We start from the raw sequence: 27,348 nt of genomic DNA, 5'->3' as shown, positions 1-27,348 counted from the left end.
TTCAACTTCCGAGATCTTGAAACGAATTACCAAAAAACAATGTGTTATTGGGTTCACATTACGATATTTTAACGATACAATGGTGTCTCTGGAACTGATTAATATCGTAAAGCGGGGTACACTGTATTGTATAGCTATGCACATGGTTTGGAATGTGGTATTTACGAATGTTTAACGTTCATTTTTTCGATTTTGTTGATACTTGAAAAAAAAAAAAAAACTCGTAAACCCGGGAACTTGTAAAGCGAGAACTGACTGTATATATATAAAATATATATTTTATATATATAAAAAACAGAAAAAGAAAGAAGAAAATGAAAAAAAAATTTTTAATTAGTTATTTTTATTTTAGGCAGATTGGGCAATATTATTTTTATTTTGATCTGTTAATCCATTTAATTTTACTTATTAGGCTTCCATTAGCATTTACTTTGAAATGTGATATTTCACACTGTATTTTAAGACAGTCTCTTCAGTATCTTTATTATTTGACTCTAAGTTATTCTTGGTTATTGCTTGTTCTTTTGGTTTTCAAAATTTAATAAATTTTCATGGCCTCTACACTTCCATCCTCATACTATACATCTTTAGTTTTATTTCTTTGATACTATTGCTTTTTGAATATATATAAAGTGAGGACACTGACACACACACACGCGCGCGCGCACACTATTTCTTATTTTGTTTTTGCTGCTATAAAGAAATAAACTATTAATTTTAAATTGGTGCTACTGATATGTGGCATTAATGCTATCGCAATAGTTAACAATTAAACACTATATGCATGTTTTATTTAGAGCACATCCTAATCATTTCTGGATCTGTTTTTCTGGTGTATTTATAACTTGGATGGATGCATTTCAGGCATTAAAGCCTAACTAATGGTGCTGACTAACAATTTGGTGTGTTAGCGGCAGCCAGGTCATCTAGGTTTTTTATGAGTTAAATCCTAATTTTACTAGTTGATTACTATGTAAATATAATTATTTTGTGTGGTGGAATTCTATCAATTAGTGTTCTCCCCAGAAAATTTTGCCAGCCGGGTGGGGAAGTGTAATACTTTGCAATATTATAAAATTTTCTATTATTTATAAATGTGACTTAAGCAATCCAGAGAAAAAATTAATTGCATAATTTAACATTATGTGCTCCTGTTACATTGACCTCGATCACATAGTATGTTTGAATTAATATTGATCGAGATCAGTGAGCAGTACCATACAGTACCGCGAGAATCACTTAAATTTTAGCCAGGCGGTCAGTTAAATTCACTGGGTGGTGCACCCATTCGATAGGACTTGGAGAGAACACTGAATTGAAATATAGGCAGTCCTACACATGCTTTGTCCAGGTTCCTAGCCAGACTGATTTCTCCCATTGTTACAATTTTACCATCAGGGATAGTGGAGACCATGTGATTCATAAGAGATCAGGCTATAGAAGAGGGCGAGGCCATGGTATCATTTGATGTGATATCCTTGTTCATGTGCATTCCTATTGACCATGGGGTGCAATGTGCAAGTATGGCATTGGAGAAGGATGACACCCTAAGCAATAGGACGCTGTTAAGCGTGGAGGATATTTGTAGTTGGGTGGAGCTATGTCTCTAGTACCACCATGGTGTTTCAAACCACAATGTACAAGCAGGTTCACGGCGCAGCAATGGGTCCCCCCCCCCATTAGTGATATCATAGAAAATTTAGTTATGGAGGAGCTCGAAGCCAGGATTTTCGATGGGTTGATTCTCCCCATGTGAGCATGGAAACGATACGTCGACGATACGTTTACAATTATTCGGAGGGGGAGAGAGAATGAGGTGCTTGGTTTCCTTAATAGCTTCTCCCCCGTTTATTCAGTTTACTTTGGAGATGGAAGTAGAGGATACTCTCCCTTTCCTTGATGTGTTGGTACATAGGGAAGACCCTAGGGTGAAAACTAGTGTATATAGGAAACCCAGTGCCGGGGTCAATATACACATTACAATATGGCACAAACCAACCACCATAAGAACAGTGTTATCACGGCATTGTTGGATAGGTCTGTGTCTCATTGCAGCACCTCCGAGGATAGAAAAGATGAAATTAAACATGTCACAGAGGATCTCAAAAAATGTGGCTACCCTCAGAGGATCATAGATAGCTATATCCAAGAAGCAGAGCACGGACGAAGAGAACCATTTACACCAGTTGCCACCGCATACATTCCCTACTATCAGGGCCTAACTGAGCATATAAGCCGGGTATTATGTGATTGCCAGACACGCTGTGTGCAGCTGCCAGGGCACAGGTTGCACACAGTTGTGTCAGAGGTCAAGGACCCCATACTAAGGGAATGTACAAGTGGGGTCATGTATGAGATCAGGTACTCAGATTGTGGAGAATGTTATGTTGGTGAAACGAAATGTCGGTTTAAAGATTGTCTGGGGGAGCATATGAACACAATAAAGACCGCAGATTGTGGGAAGTCTGCTGTGGCAGAACATTTTTGGGATGATAACCATCGAATCTCCCCAGAAGCTGTTATCATCAACCGGGCACAGATTTTGGGACCACAAATGGCTCGAGAGTTTGTGGATTTGCTCCTCTGAGAGCAATACCATTAATAGAGACATTGATCCCCTCTTTGAGGTGGTGGTTCTTGGATGGGATGAGCGGTTACGCCTGGCATGCTCCCGAGCAATTTCCAGTTCCAGTGCACATGGGGAGAATTCTGCCCATGCTCCTGTAGAAACACGTGCTGAAAACTGTGAGCCTGCTGATATTTAAGGATGTGCCGTACGATAAACCTCACTGTTGAAAAAGGAGCAGGATGCCTCCGAAAACTACTGTGTTTTAGCACTTTTATTATCCTGTGTTTTATCTAAATTGTTTTATTGTAATTTATTCATTGCAGTTTAAAATTTCATATTATATTGTACAGACAGTTACCTTTTTATCAGTTTTATCCAGTGGAATTATATCATTCTATCATTCTAATTATATCAACCAACTACCCAGTGGGTAGTTGGTTGGTGGAACAGACTTCCATCCTTTGTTGTGGAAATTGATAGCCTAAATAAATTTAATGCTCAGCTGGATAGGTATTTCGAACAAACGGAGGAGTGAAATGGGAGTGGTTTTTTTTTTTTTTTTTTTGTATTTTTTTTGGCTGATGCTGCATAAGCTTGCTTTCTTGCATCATATGCCTCTACTAATGCTAATTTATTTCATTTATTTACATCATTATTATTTTAATATAATAACAACAACACTAATTATTTATTTTTAATAACTGCTGGTGTAGGATTGTGCAGTTATTGTGAATCTAGAGATGGTGTTGTTTGTACCAAGAAAAATGGGCTCTCTACAGGAAGAGGAGGGAAAAACCACTGGCTACGTCATGAAATATAATTCAAAAATATTGTGATGGATGCCATTTGGTCCAGTTCCTTTCTTTGGATGTCACCAAACCTCAAAAAGTGCATTAAAAAAACGGAAGGCTTTAAAGACAATGTGTGAAATAGTTCCATGCCTAAGCTATCCAAGCTCCCACAAGTCTACCAAATTCTGGTGGTGCAATGGAAGATCACCTCACTGCCTTAAATTCTTCATTGGGTGACCTACAGTCTCTCTCTCTCTCTCTCTCTCTCTCTCTCTGATAATAGGCATCCAATAATGCTATATATGCATATAGGTGTATAATACTAGAGCTTGAAACAGGAATTACAGATGGTGATGTAAAAGAGATACCGAGCAGCAGAAATCACTTTCAAAACAAATTAGTTCTCATAATTCCTGTGTTTATAACAAATAATAAATTCTGTACTAATCAAAAATCAAATTAACTGAAACTAAGTGAAGCAAAAATAAGAGAACACACTATCCACTTTTTGTTCATGAATACTGGCATTTTGTGAATGACCATTCCTGAAAAAAAATTTTAGTACCAGATTTGTAAAGAACAAAATCAACTACCCTGTGCTTGAAAGCAAACTTCCATACATGTATTCTTCAACAAACCTTACTCAATTTAAATTTATGCTCCCTTATGTGCATTGTCTCAGTAAGAGAATGGATGGCATCGCCATTTGGGTTTACTCAATCCACTCAAATCTTTAAATACCTTGACTGCAATTTGCAGAATATAAAATAAAAATTACTATATACTGAAAATTGCAGTTATATAGTAATTTTATTATATAACTACAATACTAGTAAAGTATATAAAATATACTTTACTAGTATATTTTATTTTATAAAATATATATAAAATACTTAAGCTTGCAAGTTAAGTTGTTAAAATGTGTATGAATGCTAAGTCATCTATATAAACTGTGCAATGGCTGAGTGAATGCCTGTGACCAGTTAAAAAAAAAGTGCGTATGCCTAAGTATATGCTGTCTATATTTAAGTGGTAAATGAGTGACAGAAAATTATGCCATGAGCAATTAGTTTGTTTACTCTCAAATATTTCTTAGGTATAAAAAAAAAATGTACCACTATGTATGTTCTGACATTATGCCTCCTCGCTTTAAAGATGGATGAATGGATCCCATGCTGACACTGCAGCTAGTGTCAGCATGGGATCTGCTGACACTGGCGGCAGATGGTCTAGCCAGTGTGAAATTTCTTATCACATTGCACTGTGTACCCATAGTGCAACTCACCGCCCTCCATAGGGCACTCTGATCCTATGATGTTACTCCCCTTCCAAAACCCACTTTCTTCCCACCTCCCATCCAAATATTTTGCCTGGTGGACCCTACTACTACAAATCTTTCTTTGTTCTAAACAGTTCCTCCTGTAGAAGTTGGGCTCTCGCAAGGGTGCCCCTCTATCCCTTTAATTTCTGTTTCCAGGTGTAAGTCTCCCTACCATCCACCTTCTTTATCTTCATCGTACTCCCCTACTTAAACTGTTTTCCCAGCTCTCCTTTCCAACAAAAATGTTTTTTTTTTTAGGGGGATGTCCTTGGCAAGCTTTGGCGATATCAGGATTCACCCCAACCAGAGAACTTGACACTCTTTGAACTAACCCACCTCCTCATGGTGTTGGACAGGTAATGGGGGGGACCCCACAGATAAGTGGCCAGAGGACCAACATAATTCCACACTACACTACGCAGACCACACAACTCACACACTATCTCTGGCCTTTACACCATTTATACTGCGACACAGTATACCACACAGAGTTGGGTGACCTAGTGCCACAAGACAGTAAACACTATACAATGTCTTTTCTGTACATATTAGAGCACCATATCTCCGATAACTCTACGTCTGCATCAGATGACTTAACTAGTACTTCAAATCCATCAAAATTTTTTACTATACTCCCAGCCTAAGTGTACATGCAAGTATACACTAAGCTGAGAACACAGTGTATATGAAGTATACCCTATATTCTCAAGTACACCTTTTTATGCTATTGCCCTAGTGCAGCCCATGTATTTGCTTGTCCCATGAGAACCCTCAAAAGATCTTATAATCCCTGACATCCTGCTTTCCAGACCACTGCTTAGCCCAGTAAAAACAGTACCATAATCACTCTTAACTCTGCTTAAAGCTGCAGTTAAGTTAATCTGTTAGTCTTGTATTCCCTGACCCCTCCCAACCTGACCAACCTAACAACCTTGATAGTATCAACAAATGTTCTTTTTATTTAAGTGTATCTAATTCCTGTAAAAGTCTCTCCCGTTAACAAGCACAGGCCATGCTGAAAAAATTCTACTGCATAAGCCATGCAGTCTCACAAGGGCTGAAATGATTGACAAGGCTCTCATCACATCACATACTTCCTCCTATCATTGCTGGACAGAATTTACTTCTAACTCGTGAATTTTCTCCACTTGCTCTGCACTTGTTAAGTAAATCCTCAGATATAGTACTCTTAATATCAATGCACCTTTTGTGCACTTAAAAGTTAACTCTACAATGTCATCAACTTTTGTTCCAGCAGACAAATTCTGATCCTATTCTACATATTCTTTTTATAAAATATACTTCCTATTTCCTTGACAACAGCTACTTCCAGTGGGAAGTAGCTGTTGTCAGGGAAATGTGATCCTCATGGGAAAATCCTCCAACGTTTTCCCAAGGAAGATTTTTTTGTGTTGTAGGTTGTACTCCAGCAATGTACTGGGCAACTGAGTACTTGATGGGACCCCCTTTTTTTTTATTTATTTAAGGACATTCACCCTATTCTTCGAGCCCAGAGTTCTCTTGAGCTCAAAGAACTTTCTGCTCTAAGCCTTAATCATTTGCAGTCTGACATGGCTCTGCGAAATTCCACTTCTTGTCCAATATCGTGGCAGCTGCGACTTCCTGTGTTGTACATTAGGAAATTAGTTTTCTAGATCTGCTGATGTACTTACTGTACTGCCTTCAGTTTATACCTCATATAAACAATTTGATGATGAGCTTAATGAATGTTTACATACAATTGTTAACAGCAGGTGTTTGTATTTTCCTCAATTTTTATTGGTGAAGAGTATCTTATACTCTGTTAGAAGGAAAGATGCCATTTCATAAAGAGACTATCTTATACTCTCTTTATGAGATGACATTGTCATCTCATAATTGTCTTTCTAATGAAGAAATTGAAAAATTGTTAGAACTCGCCAATTCAGAATTTCATTTACTTTTGTCAGATGGTAATGATAATGTTACATTTAGCATTAGTAGAGGCATATGATGCAAGAAAGCAAGCTTATTCAGCATCAGCCAAAAAAAAAAAAAAAAAAAAAAAACAACCACTCCCATTTCACCCCTCAATTTGTTCGAAATACCTGTCCAGCTGAGCCTTAAATTTGTTTAGGCTATCAACTTCAACAACAAGCGATGGAAGGCTATTCCACAAACCAACTGCCTGCTGGCTAAAGGCAAATTTCCGCACATCTATCCGACATCCGTCCTTCCTCAATTTGAATTTATGCCCTCTCAGGTGATTATTCTGAGCAAGAGGAAGAATCCCATCGGCATTGAGCATGCTCAAGCCATTCAAAGCCTTATACACCTCTATCAGATCACCTCGGCGATGCCTAGTCTCCAGGCTCTGTAATTTGCAAAACTTAAGCCTTTCTTCGTAAGAGCAACCCTTTGTTCCATTCACTAATCTTGTTGCCCTGCTCTGTACTCGTTCCAGCAGCTCTACATCCTTCTTGAAATGAGGCCTCCAGACCTGTATACAGTACTCAAGGTGTGGCCTGACCAATGCCTTATACAAGGGAATAATCACATCCCTGTCCCTGCTAGAAAAATTCCTGTATATCATTGACAAGACACCATGAGCTACTCTTGCAGCTCGTCTGCACTGCTCAGAGAACTTCATATCTGCCTGCACAATTACACCCAGGTCCTTTTCATTCTCTACCACTGTCAGCGTAGTACCACAGAGTTGATACGTTGATCTGGGGTTACTGTTTCCCATATGTAGTACTTTACATTTGTCAATGTTAAACTTCATTTGCCACCTCTCAGCCCATCTGCTCAACCTTTCCAGATCCTGTTGCAGCAGCATAGTATCAGTAGTGTCCTAAACAACCCTGCCAACCTTTGTATCGTCTGCAAACTTGGACATTAAGCCTGATACACCATCATCAATATCATTTATAAATACAGAAAACAACAATGGACCCAACACTGAACCCTGAGGAACTCCACTAATAACATTAGTCCACGTTGAGCAGTGTCCATTGATTACCACTCTCTGTCTTCTGCCACTCAACCATCCCTTTATCCATAGCAGCAATTTGCCTCGAATGCCACACTTCTCCAATTTGTGCAGCAGTCTTCCATGCGCAACAGTATCAAAAGCCTTTCTAAGATCCAAATATATAATATCAAAGTTATTCCCTGCATCCAGTTCTTTTGTGACTACATCATAGTATCCAATCAAATTGGTCAGACAAGACCTGCCCTTAACAAACCCATGCTGTGTCTGAGCTATAACTGAATTCTTGTCCAGATGATCCTGCAGTGCTTCTTTAACCAGTGCCTTCATTAATTTTCCTGGAACCGAAGTTAAACTAATAGGTCTATAATTACTTGTGTCAGCCTTTGATCCTCCTTTGTGAATTGGGGTTACATTTGCACATCTCCAGTCCATGGGTACCTCCCCTGAGTCCAAAGAAGCTCTCATAATTATGGCTAGGGGTTTGCTTACTTCCTTTGCTGCCTCCTTTAATATAACTGGATAGATCCCATCACCCCAGGTGCCTTTTTTATGTTTATCCTCAACAATTTCTCCTCCACTTTCCTCTCAGTTATTAGAAAATCATCTAGCTCACTGCCAATGTTTACTTCACCTACGACATTCCCCTTCCTGAATAACTCCTCATGTGTGAATGTAGATGCAAAATACTCGTTTAGATTGTTAGCCACCTGAGCTGGATCCTCAACTGTTGAACCATCAACATCCAGTGGACCAATCTGATTCATCCCTTTCCTTCTTGAGTTTAAATAGGTAAAGAACTCTTTTCTGTTTTTCTTTGCATCCTTTGCCAAGGATTTCTCATAATCTGCCTTTGCCTGCCTAATCTCCTTTGTGACTTGGTTACAGACCAACTTATATCTATCATAGGCTTCCACGTCACCCATTAATTTGTATGTATCCCATGCATTTTTCTTCCCTGACATATGTCTCATTAGTTCATCTGACAACCATTTAGGCCTGAACCTTGAACAATATTTCTTGGTTGGTATGTAAAGCCTGGTAGCTTCCAAGATTAGTTCCTTGAATGCTTCCCATTTTGAATTTGCTGTTGGTAACATCATCAGTTGGTCCCATTGTATAGAATTTAAATACTGTCTCAGACCATTATAGTCGCCTTTACGAAAGCAAAAACCCTTCCCTTTACCTCTGATGGTAGTTACCTCCTTGAGTAAATCCCACTTCAGCACACTGTGATCACTGCCACCCAGTGGTTCATTTATCTGCAGATTCCTAATGCATGAAGAATCACTACTGATAATCAAGAGTATTGCTCCCTCTAGTTGCCTCCCGAACATGCTGGTGTAGAAAACAATCATCCAATAAATCCACAAAAGCCTTGCTAGTGTGTGAGTGACCAACCCACAAATTCCAGTCAATATCTGGGAAATTAAAATCCCCCATTATAAGACTCTCTGATTTACTGGCCCATTCTATTTCCCTGTACAGTATCTTATTATACTCATCAGAGTCATTAGGCCTATAGCACACTCATACTCTCAATTTTGATTTACCTATGCTTATGTCACACCAAACTGACTCGACACTGCCCTGTCCATCGATGTCGACTGGCTTCACTTCCTTGGATTTTATGTGTTTTTTAACTAATAGCATAACCCCTCCTCCCTTCCTATCCTGTCTATCCTTTCTGTAGACGTTGTACTCCCCAAATTCCAGTTCTGCATTCCTTATATCTGTGTGACACCACGTCTCTGATATCCCAACAATATCTGCCTTTGATGTTTTGAGTAATACCTCAAATTCATCAAATTTATTTACTAAACTCCTAGCATTGGTGTACACGCAAGTATACATGCACCTGTTTCTATTCTTAGCTACCCTAACACAACCCATGTGTTTACTTGTACTGCAATGACTTCCAGCAGTCTCTGAAATATCCTGCATCTTGTTTTTCAGGCTTCTGCTCATTCCAATAGAAGCAGTGCAAGAATCTCTTTCACCTCTGCCAGTGGCTACTGTTAATCCATTAGTCTTTGTCTCCCCCCAAGCTAGCAGTTTTCCGACCCACCTAACACTGCCTCGATAGCATCAGCAAATATTCTTGCACCCTTTCTATTTAAGTGTATCCCATCCCTGCAGAAGCAATCTCTCCTGTTAACAAGTACAGTCCAGGCTGAAAAAAATTCTACACCTTCAGCCTTGCACAATCTTTCCAGGGCCGAATTGATCGACAAGGCTCTCATCATATACTCCCTCCTATCGTGTCTGGGCAGAATTGCAGACACTTTGAAATTCAACCCTAACAATAGCAGTGATGAAAAAAATTGATGACAACCTGCCAACTAAAGGTAGTGCAGTAAACAGGAGAGTTATATTACATTTTCAATTGCTTAAAAAAAAGGTATGAGGTAAAAAAAAAGCAGTCAAGGGACGACGTTTCATCGAAAAATTTTCCAATTACTGTTTTAAACTATAGATTTCATTTGAGTATATCAAGTATTCCAAAAATTGACTTGAATATTTTCAGCCATGTTTACAATTCTTTGATGAACTGAACAGTTTTTTTGAAGAAATTGTGAAAGAAACAAATAATTATGCCCGATTGTTTCATATGGTAACTGGGTTTCCGTTTCACTAAATGAACTAAAGGATTTTTTGGTATTATTATCAATACAACTAAATTTTAAAAAAATTGATATAAAGGAATACTGTCCTAAAGAATGGGCAGATAGCATCCTATTTTTTGAGAATGTATTTAGTAGGAAAAGATTCCTGCAGATATTTTGGATGTTGCACTTTGCCCACCAACAAAAGATTAAGAAAAAAGAATTATTCAAAGTAGGGAATCGAAAGTAAAAAAAAAAGTTGATTATCTGAATGAAAAATGAAAAATTTCATGGGCATATATTGTTCTAAGTAGAAATACTGCATTAGATGAAAGTATTATTGGTTTCAAGGGTAGAATTTCATTCAAATGTTATAATCCTCAAAACTGGGGCCTTTGTGTATTTGTTTTAGCTGACTGAGAAACAGGTTATGTCTCAGCTATAGTGCCATATTTTGGAAAGTTTACTACTGACAGCTTGATAAGACCAGGCTTGACTTTTCACCTCAAGAATTGTTTCATTTCATCCAAAAAGTTTCACGGGGATTTCATTTGCACTTACTGTAGCCATTTGTTCTGCATTTTAAGTTCTTAACCATTATGAAATTGAAGCTACAACCAATACCATCTCCAGTCTTATTTACTTGTGATTCCTCAATGTCTTCCAAAATAAATATTTTAAAACACCAATCACCTTAATAAACCTTTCAAATAACTGATGCTCTGAAATAAATTGTACTGAAAACAGAAAAAAATTCATAAACACACTAAAAATATGCTGTAAAATCATTGAATATGGACAGACAAATGCTGATATACTTATATACAGTTTCAAATAATTATAGATCAGTGTGTCATTTGCATGACAAGTGCCATGTATATATATATATATATATATATATCAGAAATTTTTGAACCAATTGATGTTCCTACCGTATTTAAACAACAACAACTTGATGTTGCCCTGTCATACAGTAAACATCAGGTCATGTTACAGTGCCAAAGCATATAATGTTCTAAGAGCATTTTGTATGCTAAGACTTACTTATGGTCTCATTTATAGTATTACAGGCCATCATCAAGTTCCTATTATTGAAACCAGCTGGCATGGGGCAAAGAATGATACACAAAGATATTTGGGCTTTTATGGTAATACAGTGATATACTAGTAAAAGTATAATCTATATCAGGAGTGGCCAACTTAATTTGTGATGCGATCTACTTTTTTCCTTCAAAATGTGCCGTGATCTACCATCTCAAAAATTTCATTGCACAAATCGAGGGATAACTGTATATTTAAAATTCGCCGCGATCGACTCGTTGGCCAACGCTGATCTATATCACTGCAAGCAGGGCTACCCTTCTTAAACCTCTAGTTTGTGCAGCCAAAAAAAAAAATAATAAAAATAATAAATAAATAAACTTAATTTATTATTTATCTAGTATGGTTTCCAAGTTTCAAATCTGCAAAAATGCTGCACCTTTAACAGTAAGTCATATGGGTGTATGCTCACCACCATTCACAGAATATTGGGAAAAAATGGCATTAGAAGGTTTATAATTGCATTTTTTGCTGAGCATGAATTGTTGAAGAGGCTTCCATCCTGCAGTGGGTTGATAATGCCTATTACCTTTTTAATTGGATTTTTTATTTTCTAATTGAAGTAGAGCTGTAAACAATTCTTTAGGGTTTTATGTTTGTATACAAAGTGTGCAATGCACATGTTGATTTCCACAGAGATTTGGTTTTTACCTTCAATTTCCTTCAATTTCACTTACTCAAGCATTACTGCGTATTAGAATGAAGTAGTCAGAAATTAATTTTTTTGTGGATATCAATACTAGTTTACTAAAAATACTCTATGTTAATTTAACATAAATACTGATAGGATGGCAGCACTTTTTTTTTTTTTTTTAGTTAAAGAGACGATTTCTTCTTATTGTTTAATATAGTATCAGAATAAATAAAATTATGAAGTGCACAATTTTAAGTCTTTTATTGGCTTTCTTCCCCAACTGAATGGTGGTGAGCTTACATCAGTACTACCTATTGCTAATGGCACAACATTTTATGACATGCCCACTAGGAAACTATACTTTGCACAGCATCGTGAGTCAACATCAAATCTATGGATGATAACTAAGTAAATAGACTCCATAGAGTCTATTTACCTAGTTCCAAATGTATTAATGTGCACGGACATGGAAGACTATTTTTATGGAAAAGGGTAGACCATTCAGACCTGTTTGATCAGATTTTTCAAAGGGAAATATTAACATTAGCATTAGTAGAGGTACATAATGCAAGAAAGCAAGCTTATGCAGCATCAGCCAAAATAAAAAATTAAAAAAAAAAAAACCCTTCCATTTCACCGCTCCATTCGTTCGAAATACCTGTCCAGCTGAGCCTAAAATTTATTTAGGCTATCAACTTCCACAACAAGGGAGGGAAGTCTATTCCACCAACCACCTACCCGCTGGCTAAAGGCAAATTTTCACACATCTATCCTACATCTGTCTTTCCTCAATCTGAATTTATGCCCTCTCAGGTGATTATTCTGAGCAAGAGGAAGAATCCCATCGGCATTGAGCATTCTCAAACCATTCAAGGCTTTATACACCTCTATCAGATCACCTCGCCAGTGCCTAGTCTCCAGACACTGTAATTTGAAAAACTTAGAACTTTCTTTGTAAGAGCAACCCTTTGTTCCATTCACTAATCTTGTTGCCCTTCTCTGTACTCGTTCCAGCAACTCTACATCCTTCTTGAAATGAGGCCTCCAGACCTGTATACAGTACTCAAGGTGTGGAATGACCATTGCCTTCTACAAGGGAATAACCACCTCCTTATCCCTGCTAGAAAAATTCCTGTATTTCACTGAGAAGACACCATGAGCTACCCTTGCAGCCCATCTGCACTGCTCAGAGAACTTCATATCTGCTTGAACAATTACCCCCAGGTCCTTTTCATTCTCTACCACTGTTAGTGTAGTACCACAGAGTTGATACGTTGCTCTGGGGTTGCTGTTTCCCCTATGTAGTACTTCATATTTGTCAATGTTAAACTTCATTTGCCATCTCTCAGTCCATCTGCTCAACCTTTCCAGATCCTGTTGCAGCAGCATAGCGTCAGTAGTGTCCTTAACAACCCTGCCAACCTTCATATCGTCTGCAAACTTGGACATTAAGCTTGATATACCATCATCAATATCATTTATAAATACAGAAAACAATAATGGAACCAACACTGAACCCTGAGGGGACTCCACTAATAACATTAGTCCACGATGAGCAGTGTCCATTGATTACCACTCTGTCTTCTCCCACTCAACCATCCTTTTATCCATAACAGCAATTTGCCTCCAATGCCACACTGCTCCAATTTGTGCAGCAGTCTTCCATGTGCAACAGTATCAAAAGCCTTTCTAAGATCCAAGTATATAATATCAAAGTTATTCCCTGCATCCAGTTCTTTTGTGACTGCATCATAGTATCCAATCAAATTGGTCAGGCAAGACTTTCCCTTTAAAAAAACCATACTGTGTCCTAGCTATAACTGAAGTCTTGTCTAGATGATCCTGCAGTGCTTCTTTAACCAGTACCTCCATTAATTTTCCTGGAACAGAAGTTAAACTCCCAGGTCTATAATTACTTGTGTCAGCCTTAGATCCTCCTTTGTGAATTGGGGTCATATTTGCACGTCTCCAGTCTATGGGTAACTTATGGCTAAAGGTTTGATTGATTACTTTGCTGCCTCCTTTAATTTAACTGGATAGATCCCATCACCCCAGGTGCCTTTTTTATGTTTATCCTCAACAATTTCTCCTCCACTTTCCTCTCAGTTATTACAAAATCATCTAGCTCACTGCCAGAGTTTACTTCACCTCTGGCATTCCCCTTCCTGAATAACTCCTCATGTGTGAATGTAAATGCAAAATACTCGTTTAGTTTGTTAGCCACCTGAGCAGGATCCTCAACTGTTGAACAATCAAGATCCAGTGGACCAATCTGATTCATCCCTTTCCTTCTAGAGTTTACATAGGTAAAGAACTCTTTTCTGTTTTTCTTTGCATCCTTTGTCAAGGATTTCTCGTAATCTGTTTTTGATTGCCTAACCTCCTTTATCACTGGGTTAAAGACAAGCTTATATCTAGCATAGACCTCCACGTCACCCATTAATTTACATGTATCCCATGCATTTTTCGTCTCTGCCATATGTCTCATTAGTTCATATGACATCCATTTAGGCCTAAACCTTGAACAATATTTCTCAGTTGGTATGTAAAGCCTAGTAGCTTCTAACATAAGTTCTTTGAATGCTTTCCATTTTGAATTTGTTGTTGGTAACATCATCAGTTGGTCCCACTGTGTAGAATTTAAATACTGTCTCAGACCATCTTAGTCACCTTTACGAAAGCAAAAATCCTTCCCTTTACCCGATGGCAGTTATCTCTTTGAGTAAATCTCCTTTATCTGCAGATTCTTGATGCATGAAGAATCACTACTGATAATCAGATCAAGAGTATTACTCCCTCTAGTTGCCTCCCAAACATGCTGTTGTAGAAAACAATCATCCAATAAATTCACAAAAGCCTTGTTAGTGTGTGAGTGACCAACCCACAAATTCCAGTCAATATCTGGGAAATTAAAATCCCCCATTATAAGACTCTCTGATTTACTGGCCCGCTCTATTTCCCTGTACAGTTTCTTATTATACTCATCAGAGTCATTAAGCCTATAGCACACTCCTACTCTCAATTTTGATCTCCCAGTGCTTATGTCACACCAAACTGACTCGACACTGCACTGTCCAGTGATGTCGACTGGCTTCACTTCCCTGGATTACGTTTCTTAATAGCATAACCCCTCCTCCATTCCTATCCTGTCTATCCTTTCTGTACACACTGTACTCCCCAAATTCCAGTTCTGCATTCCTTATATCTGTGTGACACCACGTCTCTGATATCCCAAAAATATCTGCCTTTGATGTTTTGAGCAATACCTCAAATTTATTTACCAAACTCCTAGCATTGGTGTACACGCAAGTATACATGCACTTGTTCCTATTCTTAGCTACCTTAACACAACCCATGTGTTTACTTGTACTGCAATGACTCCCAGCAGTCTTTGAAATATCCTGCATCTTGTTTTCCAGGCTACTGCTCATTTCAATAGAAGCAGTGAAAGAATCACTTTCACCTCTGCCAGTGGCTACTGTTAATCTTTTAGTCCTTGTATCCCCCACCAAGCTAGCAGTTTTCCGACCCACATAACACTGCCTCGATAGCATCAGCAAATATTCTTGCACCATTGCCGCTGTGTTGCATGATGACCAAGTGCAAGCTCTGGCATTGATGTGGGCAGTGAGAGCTCGATGGGTCCCTCAATTTAGATCCTTCGAGGGCATCCACCTTGTCCTACAAGTTCTCATTTAGGCCTATAACAACGCAGAGTTGTCGCCTGATTTCCTTACACTCTTTACATCGCACACACACAAAGACATCCCCCATGGCAATATCATGTCCCGTATCCGATTGCTCCACAAACATCATGCAATCAGTGCATTTTAAAAGGCTGTGATTCAGAGGGCAACTGCCCCCCCCCCCCCCCAGTTCTCCCCTGAGCCACAGCAGTCCCATTAGCTCGAGCCTTTTTCTTTGCTGCTCTGGTCTGAGTCATGATTTTGATTTAATTTCAATAAAATTTTAATTTCAGTACAAAATTATAAACCTAAACTTGTATCCCAACACAGTTATAACGCTATATATATTTTACTGTATTGAGTATTATCTGTGAATTCCGTTTATATAACTTCCGTATCAAGTTATGTAATGATTAATTTGTTACATTTGTAATCTAAGTCGTTATAGGTATTAATTAAAAAGTACAATTTAATTGACAATGAAGTTTAACAAGATAAATAGATTTTACTGATTGATTGACAATATCATATTATATACTATACTAAGCTTACGCTATCTAGTTCGGGATATAATGTATCGTATAACAATGGCAGCAAGTTATGAACGGTAAAGCTACAGACACTTAAGTATTAACTAATTTCTATATCTCGCTGTCTAAATTCAGAATAAACTAAGGATCCTGACCCATAAGCTACTTATAGAAAATAATTTGATATAACAATCAGGCAATAAAGCGGCTAAATATGGCTAAAAAACTTCTAGTTCAGCGGAGCTGCAACTTGTAACACATGAATTTGATGCCCTTACCGATACTAAGTAATACCTACAAAATCTGTATCTGAGTTAAACTTTAATCTAAGTATCGTAACTAGGAATATAAAGCTACTCTAGAAAATAAGTTAATATGCCAGTTTAAGCTAATAAAACAGAAAAAACTTCTCTATTCCAGGAGTAGTAAAAAAACTTTGCCTGCACAAGGCTACTCTCGTTCTCAAGTGATTACATATTTACATAAATTTAATTATATGTAGTGTGTGTAAATGCGTATAAATATACTGTATATTTTAACAGTCAAGGTTAAAATCACATTGTGTACGAACAAAGTCAGTAAGATTATCGACACTAAATTTTAATTAAACATTGTTGTTAATTTGCTTTGCTTGATAATTTGGCACCTTTAGTGAAAACTATAAACATGTTGCGATGCAAAGAACTAGTCAGCATGTTAAAAATGTGCAGAAGCTTGTTACGCATCAGTTATTTGTATATATGAGGCAAAACCTTTTGTATGATTTGGTAAATATCGTTTAACTGATCAAATATTTATGAATGTGGCACTGTTTATTCCAAATCATTTCAGCAGATACAAAAGCTCTTCTAACTATACTGTTTTGTGTGGCGATGCAACTAAACTTCACCTCTTTCTATAGAGGCTAACATTGATTCGTGATACTGTCACGAAGTATAAATATCAGTATCATAAACAGTGAAAAGCTACTATTTGCTATATTGACAAAGTCCCTCAACTTGTCCAAATTTAAGATAAGTCAATCACTCATTAGGATAGTTTTTATAGTAAGAAAAGCTCTTTCACTTGTTGTTATTCCTAGTAGACATTCACTTATTAACATGCATGGATAAACTCCTGTTTTTCACTGAAGTGCTGAATAATTTATCTTTGCATTTTTAATGTAAAACATAACTTAACAAACTTGGAAAATTGTCTTAATTTGCATTTTAATTTGAATGGCTTTCATAACACGTTAATTTTGGCTAAGAACAACAGTTGCCAATAGACAACCTTCACTATAAAATTTATTTCTTCAACCAAATTAGATTAAAGGTATACTTTTATCAAGGTATACTTATATTTTATTAAGGGAGCTCTATAAAAGTGTCTTCAATCCAGTGTAGTTATAGGACATGTGTTTAATGCAGACATATAAAGAGATAATATATCCTACTAACAAATTGAGAGTAGAATGGTCATTGTCACCTTCACAAAGGAGGTTTTATTATCTAAAGTGACAAACAGGTTACATTATATGTTACCAGTGCTTTTTTGCGAATGATATCTTTCTTGATTTTTTTTTTTTTTTTTTTTAGAAAATTAATACTACAAGACAAATACCAACCTTACATTCCAGAGGGAATAGTGTCACATCCTTTTCAATATTGCTGTATAGCACCAGAGATTTCTGAACTACATGAGATGGCAGTGAATTACTCCCTGAAATAACAACAGCATTCATCAGAATATCATTTTAAGTACGATTAAAAACGTAATGCAAGATCATGGTGGGAATGCAGTAAGAAGTAAAAAATAATTAAGTTTGCAGATGATACAAAGGTTGGCAAGGTGGCAAATGATAGGAATCAAGGCATACTAAAGAGAGAATCTTTATTGCAACAAGACCTAGAAAAATTAAGCAGATGGACTCAGTTTTAAAATTGATAAATTCAAAGTACTGTACATAGGTAGAAAGCAAGCTTATATATCATCAGCCAAAAAAAAAAAATTCCCAGCCGAGTGGTCAAAGCAGGAGTGCAGTAGCACATGCTCTTTGAGTAGACCGGGGTTCAAGCCCCTGACTGCTAAATACGGTCGATCTGCCAACCCGCACTGGACCAGCGTGGCATTTTATGGTCATTTTCCTAAGCATGAATTGTTGAGGAGGGTTCCAGCCTGCAGTGGGTTGATAATGGCTGCAGTTTACTTCTTTTTTTCCCTTTTTTTTTACCCATCCATTCACTCTAAATGCTTGTCTAGTTCTGCCTTGAACTTATTTAAGCTGCTGATGGTTGGAACAAACTTCCATCTATAACAGATGGAAGTTTGTTCCAATTATCAACCACCTGCTGACTAAAGGCAAATTTCTGCACCTCTTTTTTCTACAATTACCTTTCCTCAATTTCAATATATCTCCTCAGGTGAGTAATCTGAGCAAGGGTGATTACTCTCCTCAGGTGAGTAATTCCATCAGCAGACCTTGTTCAAACCATTCAAGGCCTTATATACCTCAATTAGATCACCTTGCAGGTGCCTAGTCTCCAGAAGATGCAATTTGCAGAACTTAAGACTTTATTGGTTACACCAACCCTTTGTTCCAATCTGACCAATCTCGTTGCCCTTCTCTGTACTCATTCCAGCAGCTCTGCATCTTTCCTAAAATAAGGCATCCATACCTGTATGCAGTACTCAAGGTGTGGCCTGACCATTGCCTTATACAAGGGGAAAATCACCCCCTTATCCATGCTAGCAAAATTCCTGTACATCATTGACAAGACATCATGAGCTACTCTTGCAACCTGTCTGCACTGCTCAGAAAACTTCATATCTCACTGCACAATTACCCCCAGGTCCTTTTCATTCTCTACTATCCTGAGTGTAGTACTGCCCAGTTGATACATTACTCTGGGGCTACTGCTACCCCTAGCCGTACTTTACGTTTGTCAATGTTAAATTTCAGTTGCCAACTCTCAGCCCATCTGCTCAACTTTTCCAGATCCTGTTGTAGTAGCATACTATCATTACTGTCATTAACAACCCTGCCAACTTTTGTATCATCTGCAAACTTAGACATTAACCCTGATATACCTTCATCAATATCACTGATGAAAGCAACTCCACAAATAACATTAGTCCACGACAAAGTGATAATTAACACCCATCAGTAGAAAGCCAAGCATTTGGATAAGAGGTTCCTAGGTTCTTAATGAAGATTAACTGAGAAGAATGAGGAATACAGTGCTGGGAAAAATAATTCCAAATCTCTGGAATTCTGGGTGGAAACCCAAAATGCCTTCTACTAAGCTGCCTACTAAAATAGAAGTTGGAGGAAAAATTCACAAAACTAACAAACCTAGTGATTATATTAAAGTTGAGGATGGGGGTAAGAAAGATATGGTAATCAAAATAACAAGAATACCTATATATATATATATAAAATTACGAATAATAAAAAATAAAAATAAATAGAGAAGCTGTATGGTATTTGTGGGGGAAGAAAATTAAGATTTAGATGGATTAGAATTGCGATAATATGAATTATGGATCAGGGACACTGCAAGCGCAAAAGGTACCCTAAAACCATAATGTATATATAAAATTATTTTTATGTGTAGAATATAGTAAGTATACATATAAGTATCGAATTTAACTAATGCTACTAATGAAAATACGGTGTACCCTGGGAGCAATACATGTGTTGAACAAAGGGTGGAAGAAAGGAAAAGAAAATAAGTGTAACGAAATAAAATGAAAAGAAAAGAACCAAAATGCAAATTTTGAAAAAACAACGACCAAGGTAGAAATAGCATTGCAGTATCTTTCATAATTTTTGTGTCTTCTTCAGAGGTCATCCACCAAAATTATGAAAAAGAACAGCAATACTCTTACTTCTATTTCTGACATGTTCTGTATGTCAAAGAGCACATGTAAGAAACCACGTGGTAAAATCTAAAAGGAATTTTGAATACAAATTTTGAATAAATAATTAAAGTCAGGTTATACAAAACTATTATGTGTTACTAAAGTATTACATACAGAACATGGATGACCTTACAGAAGTAAGTAGACCGCTATGAAAGTGAAATAGGCGAAGACAAAGGAAAAGAGTAACCGAATGACAAGGACTTACCGCTACTGGTGGTGTTGACAGAAAAGACTGTGCCGGAGGCTAACCCGTGTATATATGCGTAGATACGCTAGCGGCGCCTAGCGTTTGACGAATTTTGGTGTCTGTATATTATGTAATGAATTTACGTAGGCGGTGGAGCTGCGCTAGGCTAAGATTAAGTACATGATGCTCAAACACCCAGGATAGCTAAGAAATATAATAGCTGACAAAGTAGCAGTAGAAGGCAGCTAAACTTTGTTAAGGTGAAAAAATAGATTGGGTATAGTAAGAAAAATAGTACTCTGGTATAGCATTCGATAAACTAATGGCGCACAGAGCATAAAATGTAGAATCTAGTAAAGTAAAAAGATGATTAAATTAGAAATATGTAGTTGGGCTAGGGTAATTCGGCGTTGCAAACCTGTTCCTATAGTTAGGACCCTGAATGAATGTCTGAGAGTTAGTGCATCATGTATTTAAATCAGTTGTGTTAAAAGTGTAATTGTGTACATTTAAGTTACAATCAAATCACATTTAACGATTAAATAAATAAATCAAGGTAGACTTAAAAATAATTACAAGATAAATACACCGTGTTAGGCCAATCGGTGGGTATGAGTTTTCCAGACTGTAAGACACCAAAGAGGCCTAGTGTATTGTATTTACACTATATACATACTTGATGCGTATGGGAATAATTATAAGTCAATAATGCTGTTTATATTAATATCTATTAGGTTCTTATGCCTTAATATGTTAAGGGCTTTGTTGATATGATGGCGCAGATATGCAATAGGAAAAAGATTTTTGGTCAGTTTGGCATTAGCATTAGTAGAGGCATTTGATGCAAGAAAGCAAGCTTATGCAGCATCAGCAAAAAAAAAAAAAAAAACCCCCACTTCCACTTCACCCCTCTGTTCGTTCAAAATACCTGTCCAGCTGAGCCTTAAACTTATTTAGGCTATCAACCTCCACCACAAGGGATGGAAGTCTGTTCCACCAACCAACCACCCGCTGGCTAAAGGCAAATTTCCGCACGTCTATCCTACATCTGTCTTTCCTCAATTTGAATTTATGCCCTCTCAGGTGATTTTTCTGAGCTAGAGGAAGAATCCCATCAGCATTGAGCATGCTTAAACCATTCAAGGCTTTATACACCTCTATCAGATCACCTCGGCGATGCCTAGTCTCCAGACACTGTAATTTGCAAAACTTAAGCCTTTCTTCGTAAGAGCACCCCTTTGTTCCATTCACTAATCTTGTTGCCCTTCTCTGTACTCGTTCCAGCAGCTCTACATCCTTCTTGAAATGAGGCCTCCAGACCTGTATACAGTACTCTAGGTGTGGCCTGACCATTGCCTTATACAATGGAATAATCACCTCCTTATCCCTGCTGGAAAAATTCCTGTATATCATTGACAATACTCCATGAGCTACTCTTGCAGCCCGTCTGCACTGCTCAGAGAACTTCATATCTGCCTGCACAACCACCCCCAAGTCCCTTTCATTCTCTACCACTGTCAGTGTAGTACCACAGAGTTGATACGTTGCTCTGGGGTTGCTGTTTCCCATGTGTAGTACTTTACATTTGTCAATGTTAAACTTCATTTGCCACCTCTCAGCCCATCTGCTCAACCTTTCCAGATCCTGTTGCAGCAGCATAGTGTCAGTAGTGTCCTTGACAACCCTGCCAACCTTTGTATCGTCTGCAAACTTGGACATTAAGCCCGATATACCATCATCAATATCATTTATAAATACAGAAAACAATAATGGACCCAGCCCTGAGGGACTCCACTAATAACATCAGTCCACGATGAGCAGTGTCCATTGATTACCACTCTCTGTCTTCTCCCCCTCACCACCCCTTTATCCATAGCAGCAATTTGCCTCCAATGTCACACTGCTCCAATTTGTGTAGCAGTCTTCCATGTGCAACAGTATCAAAAGCCTTTCTAAGATCCAAGTATATAATATCAAAGTTATTCCCTGCATCCAGTTCTTTTGTGACTGCATCATAGTATCCAATCAAGTTGGTCAGGCAAGACTTCCCCTTAACAAAACCATGCTGTGTCTGAGCTATAACTGAAGTCTTGTCTAAATGATCCTGCAGTGCTTCTTTAACCAGTGCCTCCATTACTTTTCCTGGAACAGAAGTTAAGCTCACAGGTCTATAATTACTTGTGTCAGCCTTTGATCCTCCTTTGTGAATTGGGGTCACATTTGCACATTTCCAGTCTATGGGTACCTCCCCTGAGTCCAAGGAAGCTCTCATAATTATGGCTAAGGGTTTGCTTATTTCCTTTGCTGCCTCCTTTAATATAACTGGATAGATCCCATCCACCCCGGGTGCCTTTCTTGTGTTTATCTTCAACAGTTTCTCCTCCACTTTACTCCCAGTTATTTCAAGATTCTGTAGCTTACTGCTAGAGTTGAATACACCTCTGGCATTCCCCTCGCTGAATAACTCCTCATGTGTGAATGTCGATGCAAAATATTCATTTAGTTTGTTAGCTACCTGAGCAGGATCATCAACAGTTGACCCATCAATATCAAGTGGACCAATCTGATTCATCCCCTTCCTTCTAGAGTTTACATAAGTAAAGAACTCTTTGCTGTTTTTCTTTGCATCCCTTGCCAAGGATTTCTCGTAATCTGCCTTCGCCTGCCTAACCTCCTTTGTAACTTGGTTGCATATCAACTTGTATCTATCATAGGCTTCTGTGTCATGTGTTAATTTGTATGTATCCCATGCATTTTTCTTCTCTGCCATATGCCTCATTAGTTCATCTGACATCCATTTTGGCCTAAACCGTGAACAATATTTCTTAGTTGGTTTACTGTATAATATTCTGATGTTATCAATAGCTGTTGTTTTGTCGCTGCATATGGTTGCTATTCTGATGCATTGTGCTAGGATAACATTAGCATGTACCTGTTTGGAAATATTGGAATTCCATTGTGTAAAGTTTACTATGCTAAAGTTGAATGCTTCACGTTTGTTGTACAAATTGATGGAGGTTATACCATTTTTTAACTTAATGTCTAGATCCAAAAAATAGGCTGCTGTATCAGAATTGTTTGTTCTTTCTAGTACAAGTTCGTTGGGGTATAAATGTCCATAATCCTGGATGAAATTCGGCAGTTGATCACCATGAGGTCGTCTATATATCTGAATAGGATAAGGTCCTGTGGAAATGAGGTTTCTGACCAGTATAGATATAGGTTGGCTATTATGCATGAGGCTGGGCTGCCCATAGGTGTTCCATTGGTTTGTTGATATACTGTATTACCATCATATATGAAGTTATTGGAGATACATAAGTTCAGTATGTTGTTCCAGTAGTAGGTGTTGCAGGAAATAGAATCCTTATGTTTATCATAGATATCTTTGAGTACAGATTTTAGATTGGTTTGATTGATACTGGTAAATAGGCTATGGAAATCAAAAGGTTTGAATATTATTGACTTTATTACTTTGTAAAAATTTTAATACAGGTTGGTTGTTGCCTATGATTTTACTGTTATGTATGTTATGCATCAGTGGTTGCAGAAGTTGTTCAAGTGTCTTCCAGATTTGTGTACATAACTATTTTTGCATGAGGTTATGAATCTGAAGCCTATTGGTTTTTTATGAAATTTAGGAATGAAGCAAATATAAGGCAAGCTGTAATTGCTTAAATTAAGCTTTAGCTTCTTATTGAAGGCTATTAGTTTTTTTGTAATGCTATTACATGTACTGGATATCGGCTTGTAAGTATTGCTTGAGTTAAGTTCCTTAGTTAACGTACGTGTATAAAAATATTTGCAAATGAATGCAAAATTATTGGCTGCTTTATCTACCGGTGTGATTACGAAGTCTTTATGTATTTCTAGCAGTTTATGTTTTAATTTAGTCAGGTTGTAGTATTTGCCCTGATAATATACATTTGAACTGTGTAATGCATATTTATGCTTAAGGCGAATGTATGGAAGCACATATGGTATGCTTCTATAGGTGTGTTATTTTTGTAGGCTAGTTGGAAACAGTAGTTTAACAGGTCTTGATATAGCTGCTTATTGAAGTTAGTTGCATTTATTCTGGTACGTGGCCTGAATTTGAATCCTTGTGATAGTACATATCTGAGCATTGGGTCTGTAACTATGTTTAGATTTTCTGTAATGATGTGTCCATAGTCTGGATCAACATATTGCTGCATGTTATTTTGTTGACAAATGCAGTTGTTGGTGTCTGCAATATGTGATATTAAACTGGTAGCTATAGATTTGTAGTTACAAGCTAATAATCCAAAGGGTTTATTATATTTATATCTTACTTTTATATAACTAGGACTAGTATTTGGAAGTAGATGATTATGCTGATTTATAAGTTTATTGATATTTATGTTGTCCATAATATGGTTGTTGAAGTTCAAGATAATGATTGATTCATTATCATATGTTGTAGAGCTTATGTTTTTTAGATTGAATTTACAAATATCATTTATTATATGAAAGAGATGTTTGGACTCGAAGTTGAAGGTGTGTATGAACTTGTGCAGTGCTTGTGCCTTGAGTTTTTTTTTTTTTTTTTTTTATGAAAACCCCAAACACAAAAGGTATCAAAACCTATAGTACTTAGTACCGTGCATGGGTTGAAGGAGAAGTATTGGGGGGGGGGGAGATGCCGGAAACTGCTCTAGAGACTAAACATGGGTTTCACCACTTCAAGCCTCCAATAAGCAAAGTGGTGGTATTTCACCGGTTGATGAAAGTCATCTACCACCTTAGAAGTGACTGGGGTTCAAGCCTGTGACTGCGAAATACAATGCTGTTTCTTGTATTCTCTCTATCTTGTGAACTCCTCTGGCCATGTGGTTGTCCCGGGGTATAAACAGAAAATTTATTTTAATTTAAATGATTTTTGGAATCACAAAAGTACACAATACTGGAATAGAAAAGCTAAAATATTGATATAGTCCATGGATGATTCAAAAAAACAATTTTTTTCAGAAATTTTGAGAATACCTTGTCTCCTTTATGTCATGCACATTCAAGTTGCTCGTGTCAGTAATTTGTACATAAAGTAATCATTTCAGCTTTTCATTTTTGTAAGTTCCTTTAATTTTATAGGTTATTTAACTTGGCAGTGGTGCCATCCAACTGAAATGTAGTAAAGCAGGTTGCAAAGGACAGGTGCTAATTTTCATTTTCATTTCAGGAAAAAGTTTTTAGGTTTTTTTTTTAATTCTGCTTGGTTAACACCATTACTTATCCTTTCTTAATGAATTGTAATACTTAGTGTGTTAAACACCAACCAAAGTTGGTGTTTTCTTTAGTTTTGTTAACCATTGAGATTGATTCAGCAGAAGCAGCAATAACTGAAAAGGTAGATTCATATACTTATCTGGGATGAGTGATTAGCTGTAATAACGATAAATGGCTGGAAGCCAACACATACAACATACTTCCTAAAGAGGTAGAACATGCATTGAAGGAAATGAAGAATCAGAAAGCCCCAGGTGAAGGAGTTACTGTAGAGTTGTTAAAATTGGAAGGAAGAGACATGATACAGAAACTGGCAAGACTCTTCACAAAACACATTAGGAAAGGCATGACGCCTAAGGAGTGGAATAATGCAATCATAATTTTGCTGCATAAGAAAGGAGATAAATCAGAAATTATAGACCAATTAGCTTGTTGTCCTACATCTACAAATTGTTCACAAGGGTCATTACTAACAGATTAAAAAGAATACCTGATGAGAATCAACCAAAAGAGCAAGCTGGCTTTAGGACAGGATTCCCAATTATGGATCACTTTCATGTAATATCACAGCTAATAGAAAAAAAACAAATGAATACAAAATACCATTATGCCTGGCATTTGTGGATTAAAAAAAAGACATTTAACTCCATACAGCATAAGGCAATGTTTCGGGCACTGGAAAGACAAGGCATAGATACACCGTACATGAAGGAGGTAGCGTATGAGAACGCCACCCCCTTTATTAGACTAGAAAAAGACAGTAGCCAATTTAAAATTAAGAAAGGAATTTGACAAGGAGAAACAATATCCCCAAAGTTGTTTACTGCTGACCTTGAGGAAGCTTTCAGAATATTATACTGGTCGTAGAAAGGAGCCAATATGAATGGAGAGTATCTAAACCATTTACTATTTGCAAATATATCTCCTTGTGATCATAAGCCATGATCCCAAATAATTAGAGGAAAAATTTAATCAGTTATGCAGAGTTAGTAAGGATTTCAGTCTAAAGATGAATATGGTTAAAACAAAAGTAATGATGAACAAGTATGCAACAGAAAGGGATATAATCATTAAAGGAGCAGTAATTGAAAAGGTGGATTCATATACTTATCTGGGATAAGTCATTAGCTGTAATGTAAAATAATGAACCAATGTATACTCCCCACCATGACTTATGGAAATGAAACTTGGGCACTCACCAAAAGAATGGTTTGTTTGTTTGTTTCGGGATTTATTGGGCGCATCGGCAACTATGGCCATAGTGCGCCATACATATGGTAATTATACATGCCATTTCTTCTCAAATAGAGAAAATGGAAAAAAGGAACAAGTAATTATTATTATTATTTTTTTTTTTCTAAAGGAGGTGATATACTTTAATCATCTTGAGAAAGTTATAAATGCTTGAGACATTTGTTTCATTGTTTAAAAGTGAGGTAAGTGTAGGATCTTTTGTTGTGGCTGAAGTGCAAAGTTTCTGGCGTTCTCTTGTATATTTTGTGCATTCGACCAGAATGTGTTTCACTGAGAGCATTGTGTTACAGTGATGACATTGAGGGGGTATCTCTCCTCTTAAAAGATAACCATGTGTAATATTTGTGTGTCCTATTCGCAGGCGAGCCAAAATTACCTCCTGATGTCGGATTGAACTGAAACTGGAAGGCCATCGCTCAAGGTTTGGCTCGATACTTCGAAGCTTATTGTTAGGTTGATTTTCCCATGATAACTGCCATTGGCACATGCATTTTTCCTGGATTATTGGTCGATAGTCTTGATGAGGCACTTTCCACTCTTTCACGGGT

The 27,348-nt window shown here is 37.3% G+C and overlaps 1 protein-coding gene across 7 annotated transcripts in view; it reads right to left on the bottom strand.

Moving 5' to 3' along the window:
• Vps16B (Vacuolar protein sorting 16B) overlaps nucleotides 1-27,348 on the bottom strand; it is a 456,530-nt gene that overhangs the window by 289,337 nt on the left and 139,845 nt on the right. For all 7 annotated transcript variants that reach the window (XM_090375324.1, XM_090375325.1, XM_090375323.1 and 4 more), the window contains one exon: nucleotides 17,816-17,906. In XM_090375324.1, the coding sequence (XP_090231450.1) occupies nucleotides 17,816-17,906 (91 nt within the window). The remainder of the gene's footprint in view (nucleotides 1-17,815; nucleotides 17,907-27,348) is intronic.

Source organism: Mastigoproctus giganteus, chromosome 6, assembly GCF_048544385.1.
Source record: "Mastigoproctus giganteus isolate SK-2022 chromosome 6, ASM4854438v1, whole genome shotgun sequence".
Classification (NCBI taxonomy): domain Eukaryota; kingdom Metazoa; phylum Arthropoda; class Arachnida; order Uropygi; family Thelyphonidae; genus Mastigoproctus; species Mastigoproctus giganteus.
The sequence above is the reverse complement of the archived record's forward strand: the minus strand, read 5'-3'. Positions and strand labels throughout refer to the sequence as shown.